This window comes from Pteropus vampyrus, unplaced genomic scaffold (assembly GCF_000151845.1).
Source record: "Pteropus vampyrus isolate Shadow unplaced genomic scaffold, Pvam_2.0 Scaffold302, whole genome shotgun sequence".
NCBI classification, from domain to species: Eukaryota; Metazoa; Chordata; class Mammalia; order Chiroptera; family Pteropodidae; genus Pteropus; species Pteropus vampyrus.
Genome location: NW_011889083.1, coordinates 4,828,509 through 4,841,571, shown reverse-complemented (window position 1 = coordinate 4,841,571; position 13,063 = coordinate 4,828,509). Strand labels below are relative to the sequence as shown.

Here is a 13,063-nt window from a genome sequence, read left to right as displayed (position 1 = left end):
TCTGTGCGCATGCTCGAGGTAGGGGCGGGATCCAGCAGCCGAGCAGGAGCAGTCTTAGGGTGAAGAATATGGCGGCGGTCAAGCTGGTGGTGGTGGTGGTTCAGCCGCGGCCGACAGCCCAGAGGCTCCTCCGGAACGGTTGGGAGCTACTGCAGCAGAAACTTCAGCAGAGTGGGCCAGGCTCCTTCAGTCTTCCGTGGGGTACGTAAAGAAGGCCTCCGTGGGCGAGGGGGTGGATGAGGGAACCCCAGACAGCGTGGTGGACAGTCCTTTCTCGTTCCAGTGCGCGATAGGGGACGTTGTCAGGAGTATATACTTAGAAACAAGAGACAGCTGATCTTTCTGCCCTTCTCCGCAAAAAAAAAAAAAAAAAAGAGAAGAAAAAGAAAAAAGAAAAAGAAAGAATCCTCTGTCATATTAGTACATAAAATGTTACTGAAACTCTTTAGCTTCTGGCGCCTCTTATCTTTTCCTTTCCAGTCCACCACACCTTAAAGGAGTTTGTCCTCTTTTTTGGTGTTTGATTTCTGTGCAGTTGAATCCTGATCCCTCTTTTTCTCCTGGAACTAATTCTCTTGGATCTTAAAATTGTCATCGGCGATAATACCCAGGCGCTCTGAACAGAGAGCCCACTATGTGCCAAAGCATGCCTGTGCTTCCTGAGATAACCACCACAACAATCCCATTAGGTTTCTCCACTTTTCAACTGAAGTAGTCTTAGAAAGTCCTGAGGCTGTTAACTACTGGGCTATGATTAAAAATACTTTTAGGTATATTGAAAAGGAGTACTAGTTGTTAAGTGTTACACAGCTTTGTATATTTTTAAGAGTTGCTAAATCAAAAGCAGTAGTGTAAGTCTGAGAAATAGCAAGGACAAGGTAAGAGATCTCTGATTTTATAAACAATTTGGGAAAACAAAAGTGAAACGTTGATAATCACATAAATTAATAATGTAGCCTCCAGCCCCCGGTGGAGGACCACCAGAAATCAGTGAGTTATAGGAAACACACTCTTTATTCAGCCAGCTGGGTCTGCCAGGGGTACGCAGACCCCAAATCAAGCAGCCCTGAAATGCAGAGGTAAGGGTTTTTAAGCCCTAAACTCCTATTCTTCATCCTGTTTGAACACAAGTCTATTTTTCTTTTTACTGTCAACCCACAGGTTGGTTGTGCAAGCGGGGGGTACAGAAGCAGAAAGCTTATTGTTAGAGCGTTATGTTCCCATGGGCGATAGCCGAACAGTAATTTTCCGGCCAGCACAATAACATATAGAGCAGTGAGCTAGTTCTTTTTATTAGAGAAGAGACAGGACTCAAGATTAAATATTATGGAGAACTGAATGACTTAAACTGCCTGCCAGGTTATGTGACAAAGCAGCTAATTGAGTTTGAATATAAAAAAAAAAATGGCCAGTAGGCAGTTACCTCATTATAGGTGAGAAGTGCATTTGAGGTATCTCAAGCCTAGATTTACTTGTAAAGTAAATAGGTATACTGCCCACCAACTGGATGTGGACAGTTCAATGGGTTTGTTTGTTTGTTTTGTTTTGTTTAAATTAGGTGCCTCTCAGACTTTTATTCATGTTTACTACTAAACCCCTGAGTTCTGTTTTTCATAAGGTGAGAAACTCTTGGTAGAGTTTCACTGATTCATTTCAGCAGGTGTCTTTAAGAAAAAATTCTCTGTGTCTTCTTTAAAATTGCTTTATATATGAACGTTAGTATATTTTAATAGCTAAGGTTTCCTATTAAATGTCTATTAAATGAAATCTAAATTATAAAGATGTCTGTTTTCATATCATTGACTGTTAAGGAGACTGATATTTGTAAATAGTCATTTAGAAATTAGAAACTGATTCTGAATCTCCATGTTTTATTTTGTAGGACCAGCATTAACAGTCCAAGGGCCAGCTATATTTACAGAACCAGCAAATGATTCTAATGGAAATAAGGAGACGTCCAGCCTTTTGGATAGTATCTTTTGGATGGCAGCTCCCAAAAACAGACGCAGCATTGAAGTTAACCGGTGTAGGAGAAGAAATCCTCAGAAGCTTATTAAAGTTAAGGTAACATGTTGATTTTTGTGGGTGTGTTTTTCTCATGACTACCACATGGTATGTTCACGTAACCTATGGGTGAATTATTCTCAGATCTTACTTTCTGTTTACTTTCTTTTGGTCTAAATAAAATATAATATTCTCAGTATGTATGTATGAATGTATGTATGTATGTCTACTGTCCTGTATCCCAAATAGTAGGAACACAGTCAAGTATGAACTTTGGTGTCTGCACAGAGGACTGGGTTGTGAAAAGCCTATATGACTTTAATTGTGAGCTGTGCCAGTCCTGTGCTGTGTGATTTTAAACCATATATGGGTAAAGTCTTAATTGTGGCAGAACCTAAAATTAAAGTTAGAAGCAGTAGGTACATTGGATCTTGGGTTTTACTGGCATTTACATATTTACTCTATTCTTCACTGTGAAGGAAAATTCTTAGATAAAAATAGCTAACATCTATTAAGTGCCTATGATGTATCTAAGTACTTTATGTGAATTACCTCATCAAAACCTCACAATAGCCCTCCAAAGGAAACATTGCTTTGCTCAGTTTTAGGATGAAGAAACTGAGGCAAAAAGAATTTGCCTGTGGTCACAAACTGTTAAATGGTAGAGCCAGGATTTGAGCTCTGGCAGTCTAATTCTTGAGCTCAAATTTTTCCCTTGAAACTCTTTTTGTATGTTCTTATCCTTAGACAATTCCATATATCCGCTCTCTGCATTGGATATATGGATACACTCTCTTCATTGATCTAGTAAGAAAAAGTATAGTGTTTATTGCCTTTGATCTTTTAATTTATAGCTTTAACAGCTGTGATTTGAACTACTGTTTACTCCATAGCATTCCACAGTAGCAGTGCAGTGCTCATGAAACTCCAGAAAAGAGAACTTACTTTGATAAGCTTCTACCTTCGGTATTTAACCAAATCCTGAGCTTAAACCAAGAAGTATTGTCATAGTTGGGACCAGACTTAATATCTGGACTTGAAAAATACTTCATTAATTGAAACAACAGTAATTCATACAGTTAGATGAGATAATTTAAGATGTTAGAAATGATCTTGTACAGGTCTATTATATGATCTCCTTGAGTGCGTTGATTCTGAGGGAAAAGAATAGCTCTTATCCTGTGCATTCATTTTCTTTATTGAGTTTTCTGCTACGTATAGTATATTATGTTGGGTGCTTTGTCAGGAAAAGAGTACCCACTGACTATGGATATCTTTTCTATTCCTCCACTTGGGCATGCAACCCAGTTTCCATTGTAGCAGAGTAAAATGAAAAATTGGTAAAGCAAGTAATTTGCAAGGTTCTTTATTCTTTTCGGACAATGAAATTGTTTTTCTCGTTTGCTTCACAAATGTACGTATATTAATCTTATGAAGTATTTCAGTTTCTTTTATGCTACTGTTTACCGAAGGCAGGGGTTATTATAGGGAAAGGGCCGAATAAGAGGTGGGGAAATTTTAAGACTGCAGGGAGAAGGTTGAGTAACGGGCAAAGTTGAAATTCCAAGGCTGCATCTGGAAGGGAAGGGAGAAGGTCTCCTGGCCTTGGTTTGTTTCTCATGCTACCTGGTCAAATGAAAGTTTGGGGAGGATTTTGCTATCAGTCTTCTGGCTCCAAACAATCTGGGAACCAAATAGCTTCCTTTGATGTCTCTTCCTAGAGTTCTCAATCAAGCAAACTGTTATACATTAGTTAAGGTATTTTTATGTACATAAAATATGGGAGTGAGATTTTTAAGGAGAAAAAGGAAAAAGAAAAAAATGATTACAATCATAAGACTACAGTAAAACCACAACAATCACTGTTACATGTGGGTTTATTTTTGGACTCTCAGTTCTGTTCCATTGGTCTATGTGTCTGTTTTTCTGCCAGTACCATACTGTTTTGATATTGTAGCTTTGTAGTATAATTTGAAGTCAGGCAGTGTGATACCTTGAGCTTTTTTCTTTCCCTTTTATATTGCTTTGGCTGTTTGGGCCCTTTTGTGGTTCATACAAATTTGATGGTATTTTGTTCTATTTCTTTGAAAAATGCCACTGTGATTTTAATGGAGGTTGTGTTAAATCTGTATGTTGCTTTGGGTAATACGGCATTTTAACTATGTCGCTTCTTCCAGTCCATTAACATAGAATAACCTTCCATTTCTTTCTTTCTTCTTCAATTTTTTTTAAAACAATGTCTTGTAATTTTCAGTATATAGGTCCTTCACATGTTTCATTAAGTTTATTTCTAGGTATTTTTTGTGTGTGTTGAAATTAAAAATGCAATTTTTTTTTCCATTTTTTTTTTTTCTGAAATTTCATTGTTAGTATTAGAGGTACAGTGGATTTTTGTACATTGAGTTTGTATCCTGCAATTTAATTGCATTCGTTTATTGTTTCTAATAGTTTTTTAGTGGCATTTTTAGGGTTTCCTTTATAAAAAATAATGTCATCTGCAAAAAGTTAAAATTTTATTTCTTCATTCCCAATTTGGATGCCTTTTAATTCTTTCTCTTGCCTTATTGCTCTTGCTAAGACTTCCAGTACTGTGTTGAATAACAGTGGTGCCAGTGGGCACACTTGTTTCTGATCTTAGAGGAAAAGCTCAGGTTTTCACCATCAAATATGACATTAGTTGAGGATTTGTCATATAGTGTGTCTGATTATGTTGAGAACTTTTTTCTATATCCATTTTATTGAGTGTTTTAATCATAAATGGATGTTGTATCTTGTCAAATATTTTCTCTGCATCTATTGATGTGATCATATGATTTTTATCCTTTATTTTGTTAATGTGGTATATCAAATTGATCTATTTGTATATGTCGAACCATCCTTGTGCCCCTTGAATGAACCCCACTTGATCGTGACATAATCTTTTTAATGTATTCAATTTGCTAGTATTTTGTTTAGGATTTTTGCATCTGCATTCATCAGAGTTACTGGTCTGTAATTTTCTTTTTTGTGTGTTATTCTTGCTGGGTTTCAATATAAAAATAATGTTGGCTTCATAAAATAAATTAAGAAGTATTGCCTCTTCTTCAGTTTTTTGGAAGAGTTTGAAAAGGAGAGGTATTAAATCATCTTTGAATATTTGGTAGAATTCATTAGTGAAGCCATCTGGTCCTGGACTGTTAGGTTTTTGATGATTGTTTCACTTTCTTTACTGTTGATCGTCTATTTAGGTTTTCCAGTTCTTCACGAGTCAGTCTAGGAAGGTTATATATTTCTAGGAACTGTTATTGTATAGTCTATACTATTCTCGTATAGTCGTTTGTGTTTCTATGGCGTCCTTTGTAACTTCAGCTCTTTTATTCCTGATGTTTATTTGAGCCTTTTCTTTTTTTTCCCCTTAGTCTAGTCAGAGGTTTGTCAATTTTATTAATCTTTTCAAAGATCTTTGTTGCATTAATTTTTTTCTGTTGTCTTTTTCTCTATTTTGTTTTCATTCTGCTAATTTTTATCATTTCCTCCTTTCTACTGACTAGGTTTTATTTGTTCTTTTTCTAGTTCTTTTAGGTGAAATGTTAGGTCTTTTGTTTTAGATTTTTCTTGTTTCTCAAAGCAGGACTGTAATGCTGTAAACTTCCCTCTTATCACCACTTTTGTTGCATCGCCCAAATTTTGATGTCATATTGTCTTTCTCATTTATCTCTGTATATCTTTTGATCTCTCCATTTATTTCTCCTTTGACCCAGTCATTCTTTAGTAGCATGTTGTTTAATCTCCACATATTTGTGATTTTTTTTCCACTTTCTTTTTGCAGTTGATTTGTAATTTCAAAGCATTGTGGTCAGAGATGTTGCTTGGCATAATTTCAATCTTAAATTTGTTGAGGCTAGTTTTATGTCCCAATATATGCTCTATTCTTGAGAATGTTCCATATGCACTAGAGAAGAATGTATTATTTGGTGTTCTGGGATGAAAAGCTCTGTAAATATCGATTATGTCCATTTGGTCTAATGTGTCATTTAAAGCTGATATTTCCCTGTTTTTCTGTTTAGATGACCTATCCATAACTGTCAGTGGGTTATTTTAGTTCCCTATTATAAGTGTTTTTGTGGGTTTCTCCCTTTCGTTAAGTAGTAGTTGCTTTATATATTTTGATGTTCCCTGATTGGGTACATATATATTGATAAGTGTTATGTGTTCTTGATTTTATGTCTTCTTTCTCTTTACGAAATGTCCATATTTATTTCTTGTTACCTTTTTTATCTTGAAATCTATTTGATCTGATACAAGTATGGCTATATCCACTTTTCTCTGGATGTCATTTGGTTGGAGTATCATTTTCCAACCCTTCACTTTGAATCTGTAGTCGTCTTTGCTGCTGAGATGTGTCTCCTGAAAGTAGCATATGGTTGGATTTTATTTTTTAATCCATCCTACTACTCTGCACTTTTCAATTGATGATTTCAGCCCATATACATTTAAGGCGATTATTGATGTATGAGGATTTCTTGTAGCCATTTTATCTTTTGTTTTCTGATACTTCTGTGTCTCCATTTTTTCTTTTCCATTTTGTTTGTGTCTTAGCTTGGTGGTATTCTATTTCCCCCCCCTCTATTTCCTCTTTTTTATGTTACGTGTCTCAGTTCTAGAGCTGTGTGTGGTTATCATTAGATTTATATAAAAGTTTTATATGTGTAATAATCTTTTTTCTTTACATCTTATCTCCATTTACCTGTACAGGCTTTACCCGCTACCCATTTATGTTTTGTTGTCACAAATTACCCTTTTTGTACTGTGTATGCATTTTCAAATTGTAGTAGCTATTGTCTTTTTTTAAAAAAAAGTTTGTATCTTCTTTAATCTTTATGTTATATTTAAATGTTTAATACACTATTCTGGACAAGAGTTGCAATTTCCTGCTTCTGTCTGTTAGTCATCTTATAGTTAGATATCCTTTTGTCTTTATGTCTTGTGGTCATAAAGTCCCTCACCTTCTGTATATCTGGAAAAGCTTTTATTTCTCTTTCATATCTAAAGGATAACTTGACTGGTGATTTCTCTTTCAATATTTTGAATGTGATTTCACTCTCTCCTCCTGGATTGCAGGGTTTCTGCTAAAAAAATCCAATCATAATCTAATGAGGTTTTCTTTATAATTACCATCTTTTTCCTGACTGCCTTGAGAATTCTTTCATTGTCATTAATTTCTGTCAGCTTTAATATAATGTACCTTGGATGAAGTCTTTTTGGATTGAGATAATTAGGTATCTGTTAGCTTCTTGGATTTGAAGATCCAATTTTTTCAATAGGCTTGGGAAGTTCTGAACGATTATTTGTTTGAATAGACTCTCTGTTCCCTCCTTCCTCTCTTCTCCTTTTGTTACACCCATTATTTTCTTATATTGCTCTTTCTAATGGAGTCAGATAGTTTTCCGTAGAATTCTTTTTTTTTTTCTCAATTCTCTTTTCGCAGCTGAGTCATTTCTAGATTTCTGTCTTCAGTATCACTAATTCTTTCCTCTATGCTCGCTAGTTCATTCTTAATCTCACTGAGTTCTTCAGCTCCAGAATTTACATTTGGTTCTTTTTTATAGTTTGTCTTTGTAAAGTACTCCTTTTGTTTGTAGATTTTATTTCTGTGTTAATTAAACTACCTTCATGAGTTTTCTTGTATTTCGTTGAGTTTTTTCAGCTATGCAATCTTGAATTCTCTGTCATTTAAATTACATATTTCCATGTCTTTAAGTTTATTTTCTGGAGATTTTTAATTTTTTTCCAAGCTACCTCATTACCTTGGTTATTTGTGGTAATTGATGGATTATTTCTCTTCCTTGGCATTTGTGGAAATGAAATGTTTTTTTTTTTTTAAGTTTTTGACACTTTACTATTTAGTAGGTTGATAAGTAGAGGTCCAACTCTTTTGTTTTTCAGTAGGTAGCTCTGAAATGCAAGTCTTTATTTTCTCTTACTTGCACTGCTGGGGCTTCTGGGATCCCGCTGGGGCAGTTTTGCCTCTTCCATAGACTATGCCCTGTATTCTTGGGAGATGTGGGTTTCCTCTCTCTGCCTAGGTTACCTCAGTCTCAGGGCACCATCTCCATGGGGGAATATGGTGGGTTTGGGGGCTTCAGGCCTGTAAGATTCCTGTGCCATCTCCTGTAACTAGATACTGCCAGCAGTGTTGTGCTATCTCAAGTGTCCCTGATGCCTCAACCAGTATCCACTGCATTGGATAGGGGCCAAACGTGGTGAGGCGCAGCGGCAGGCCCAGCGTCTGTGGGAACGCTGCTCCGCCATGAGCTCCCCAGTCAAGGTGCCCCTCAAAGTCCAGGAGGCAGATGAAGCCAAACTCCGATAAACAGAAGCAGAGCTCAGAAAGATGGACGAGGCTATCACCCTTTTTCAGAAGATGCTGTGATACACCAGCTCCAACCCACAGTGGTCTACCATGAGGATGGCAGCAATAAATATTTTGCCACAAAACAAAACAAAACAAAACAAAACAAAACAAAAAAGGGAGACTGGTAAGTACATTTGTGGCCTTGTTTCCTTTCGGTCATGGCAATTCACAGACCTCAGCTGCCACTCTTCTGTATCTCCACTCTGGTCACTAGGTAGAGCTGCAGTGTGTGCCTGCCCTTCAGGGAGAAATGTTCTTGCCTGTCCAGTTCTCAGGGCTGTGGGGAGAGTGTGCCCTATAACCTGATACCTCCATTGCTACATCTCTGCTGGGGCCACTGTGAGCTCCGGGAAGGTGAAGAGAAGTGATTGTGCATCTGTGGTTTTGTTTTCTGTTTGGTAATGAATGGCTGCTGCTAGATCACAGCTGTCATACCTTTGTGTTCCATCTCTGCTTTTGAGATTAGCTACACTGTGTGCTGGCCACTCAGGCAGGAATGTTGATTTTATCTCCCTGTTCCTTAAGGCTGCAGAGTGTGCTCTCTGTACCCTGACACTTCCACTGCTACTGAGTTTGTTGAGGCCATAGTGAGCTCTGGGCTACATCTGTGGCACCAGTTTCTGTCTGTCCTTCTTTCCTCTTCCCCTGTTCACTCAGATATACCCACCTTCAGATGTTTCAATTAGAGGATTTCTCAGATGTGTTTGTGTATTGAGAAAGGAATCCTTTGTTGAATTATAGCTGTCCAACTTGTAACTTCAAGGGGAGAGACCTGGAGGTCCCCTTATGCCACCATGCTGTTGATGTCATTCCTGTTTTCCTTTATATTTCAAGTCTACTTTTAAACACATCAAAAAGACTTTCTTTAAAGGGCGTAATTCTCCTTATAGTTGGAAAGATGTATAAAAACTCATCAAAATATCCTCAAATTGTAACAAAACAGGTAAGTTTTAGATTAATGAAAAAATAAATGTTCTTATATAAAAAGAAAAATTACACTATCTACCAACTATACTTCATATATAGGAATTTGAATTACACTGTGATAAATCAGGGGGAGCCAACTCGTAATGTATTTAAAGTGAGGTTGAACTAGATGGTATATAACCTCGTGCAGCATGATTATTCCAAGAAAATTCAAATATAAGCTCCTGTCAGTAATTATTTGTTCATTATTTTGCCTCTTGTTAATTTTTTTTTCTTTTTTTAAAGACCAACATAGACGTTTGTCCTGAATGTGGTCACCTGAAACAGAAACATGTCCTTTGTGCCTATTGCTATGAGAAGGTGTGTAAGGAGACTGCAGAAATCAGAAGACAGATAGGGAAACAAGAAGGGGGCCCTTTTAAGGCTCCTACTGTAGAGACCATGGTGCTGTACACAGGAGAGACACCATCTGAACAAGATCAAGGCAAGAGGATCGTTGAACGAGACCGGAAGCGACCCTCCTGGTTCACCCAGAATTGACACCAGAGGTGTTTAAGTAGGATAACTTAACATAAAACATTTCTCCTGAAGAAAAGGAAGATTCTTTGTTTTTAATGTTTTGTGCTTGTTTTAAAATCAATATAGCTCGAAACATTCTTTCTGAGCAATTTTAGTGTGGATAATTTAAACAATATGTCAGGAGTAAAGTCTGAAAATGTTTGTTTATGCAGAGGCTCAGTGGATTTATATGTCTGTTTTTATTATAAGGTTTTAAGTAAATGTTAGGTTTTCAGGACAGAACAATAAAACAAATAATTTTAAATTCATATCAAGAGTTACGTGTTTGGCTGTGGTTTTGTTTGCCACTGTTTTTTCTTACATAAGACTACTTACAGAAATACATTTGTTTAAGTAATACCTAGAAATAGGTTATTGAATTCTGGGTAATGTTTTTAAGTTGGTGGTTGTTGTAGTAAGAAAAGGTTCTGTCTTTTCTTTCGTTTTAGCAAACTAAAATTACCTTTGGTGAAATTTATGTGGGACATATGTTAATTTACTTGGTTGGACAAATAATTCTTGACATTTTACATTAAATCAAAATGACATTCAGAATTCCTTAAATGGCTCATGAAATTTATAATTTATTGTTTTGGAAGAGAAACTTTTAAAAGAAGATGTGAGTAAATTCAGTAGTACACAGAAAATGCTAAGGATGTTGCCTTTGCATTTCCTAAATATCCTTTTAATTTATATCTTATCATTTTCTCTTTATAGCAATGGCCTTTTTAACTTAAAGCAGTTCATTTCATATTTCTTTCTTCTCCCATTCCTCTGTCTACCTTGAGCAGAAGGTTTGCTATTTTGTTTCCTGCCCCATTCAAAAATAAATAAAAGTGAGATAGCTTTTAAAACATAGAGAAAAGAGTATTATGGTTAAATGGAAAAATCAGTGCACAAAATAAGATAATACCTAGAATAATGCATGACAGAATACTTACTAGAATTAGACAGCAAATTGAACACTGAACTTATTTTCCTTAGAAAGAACCTGCATGGCTAAACAAGGTAAGACAAAATCCGGAAATGTACCACTATCTTGGTACCAAGACCTTGGGACATTTCTTCTGGGGGACTTCAGAAGGAGGATTTTGTGATGAGATTATCCATGTTATCCCTAGAAGTAAAGTTATCCCTCATGGTTTCATGAGGTACAGTATAGACTGAAAATATATTGAAATGCAATTCAATAAAGGCAAATCCTTAAAACTTCCAAAGTATTGGAATCCCAGTAAATAGCTTTTTCAAGGCTTGACCTGAGCTAAGCATAGAATTGAGTTTCTAGAGCAATTGGCTATATGAATATTCTTATTAAGGCAACTCTTTGGATAATTATTTCTTAATCTCTGACAAGCCTTAGAAATTCTATATGTCACATTTAAAGTAGGTATTGGTTGAGTAGAATCAGTGATTCAAGAAAACTAAGGCTAAACAGGTACATACCTAATCTACTCCACTGCATACCCAGCATCTCAGTGGACAAACTAAGTGTACTCCTAGGTTTCTCACCTCCATACTTTGATTATGAGAAGGCTCTGTATGTGGGTAGATGGAAGAATATGTGGGCAGGGTCACTTTTCATGGACAGGTAAACATTATAAAATGGATCCCCAAATTAGCAAAAAACATGTTTAGTTCATAACAGAAAACTATGTCATAAAGGAGAGTGCCTACCACTTTTTTGAAGAGGTGGTTCTCCAAAGTTATATAATACATTTTATCACTTCATACCTTCCGGTTTTACTATCGAAAAAAAAAAAAAAAATCAGGAGTTTGAATTAAATCACCTAGGCTACTGCTTCTAACTCATCTAAACCAGGAAGAGGACCTGTTCCCAGATTAACAAAGTAATTTAATTTTTCTATGATTTGTTTTTTTGCCATGCAATTCTTTAATCCATCTGGAATTAATTTCATTATGTGATATATGGACAGAATCTAACATGGTTTTCGCTCTCAAGTACAGCACTAATTTCTTTAATACTATTTAACATTCACATACATTTGCATTATATTTACATATGCTAGGATCTGCCTCAAGCTATACTTTCCCATTATCTGTCTTTCTGTTCATGGACGAGTACAATCCTTTTTTTTGTTTTTAAAGTTTATTGGTATAACAATCCTATTTTAATTATTGCAACATTATAATGCATTTTACTACATGGCAAAGGAAGTATCTTCTCATTACTCTTTTCTGTGTCAAAAAATTTAGCCCTATATTTATTTTTTTTAATGAACTTTAGAATCACTTGGTCCAGTTTCATATTCATTGAGATTTGGGTTGGGACAATGTTAACCTTAAAACTTAATTCATTTAGCATATTTACTCTTTTTACATACGTAGAAACATAGTAATTTTTCTATATTCATTCTAATCTTATTTCCTAGCTTTAATTAATTTCCTTGGTTTTTCTCACATAGGCCCCTTACATCATTGCAAGGATCAACCCAATGCCCTTGACCCAAACTTCTGTCAGTGGAGAGGAAATTGTCCTCTTAGTGGTTTCTACTGTTGTAGCCGCCAGCCCCCGATAGACACACGGACCACCAGAAATCAGTGAGTTATAGGAAACACACTCTTTATTCAGCCAGCTGCGTCTGCCAGGGGTGCGCAGACCCCAAATTAAGCAGCCCTGAAGTGTAGAGGTACAGGGTTTTTAAGCCCTAAACCTCATTCTTCATCCTGTTTGAACACACAAGTCTATTTTTCTTTTTACTGTCAACCCACAGGTTGGTTGTGCAAGTGGCGGATACAGAAGCAAAAAGCTTATTGTTAGAGCGTTATGTTCCCATGGGCGATAGCCAAACAGTAATTTTCCAGCCAGCACACTACCTCCATCAAACACATCCTATTTACTAAAGTAGCACTGGAAGCCAACAGATATCTGAGAAGTCTGCTTTATTTCCATACTTTTCAGGAATATGCCTAGAAACCTGGGTCTCTGAATTTGCCCCCACAGCAGCCCAATCTATGATTTGGCTTTCCCTGCTTTCCTGCCATTAGATTTAGACAAAGCAAATAATTCCATTTGATCCTGTTAGGCGCGAACGATTCTGAGACCCACAGATCAAATTGAGATTAATTATGAGCCTTTATTAGCCGGCCAGGCCAGCGACTGACTCTACCACGCAGGGTTAGAGGAGATCAGCCCCAATCTTCTAGAGGAGGCAGCTTATA

The 13,063-nt window shown here is 36.4% G+C and overlaps 1 protein-coding gene across 1 annotated transcript; it reads left to right on the top strand.

Moving 5' to 3' along the window:
• The first annotated feature begins 27 nt into the window (after positions 1–27).
• Positions 28–10,438, top strand: MRPL32 (mitochondrial ribosomal protein L32). The gene is made up of 3 exons (XM_011376713.2): positions 28–201; positions 1,883–2,064; positions 9,611–10,438. The coding sequence occupies exons 1-3, from the start codon at positions 69–71 to the stop codon at positions 9,863–9,865; spliced, it is 570 nt and encodes a 189-aa protein (XP_011375015.1). The 5' UTR covers positions 28–68; the 3' UTR covers positions 9,866–10,438.
• Positions 10,439–13,063: the final 2,625 nt, after the last annotated feature.

Bases quoted from the DNA above. Each gene is read 5' to 3' on its own strand.
- MRPL32 (XM_011376713.2), top strand. From the start codon at position 69: ATGGCGGCGGTCAAGCTGGTGGTGGTGGTGGTTCAGCCGCGGCCGACA. The intron at 202-1,882 runs GTACGTAAAGAA...TTTATTTTGTAG, and splicing joins CTCCTTCAGTCTTCCGTGGG to GACCAGCATTAACAGTCCAA. The intron at 2,065-9,610 runs GTAACATGTTGA...CTTTTTTTAAAG, and splicing joins AGAAGCTTATTAAAGTTAAG to ACCAACATAGACGTTTGTCC.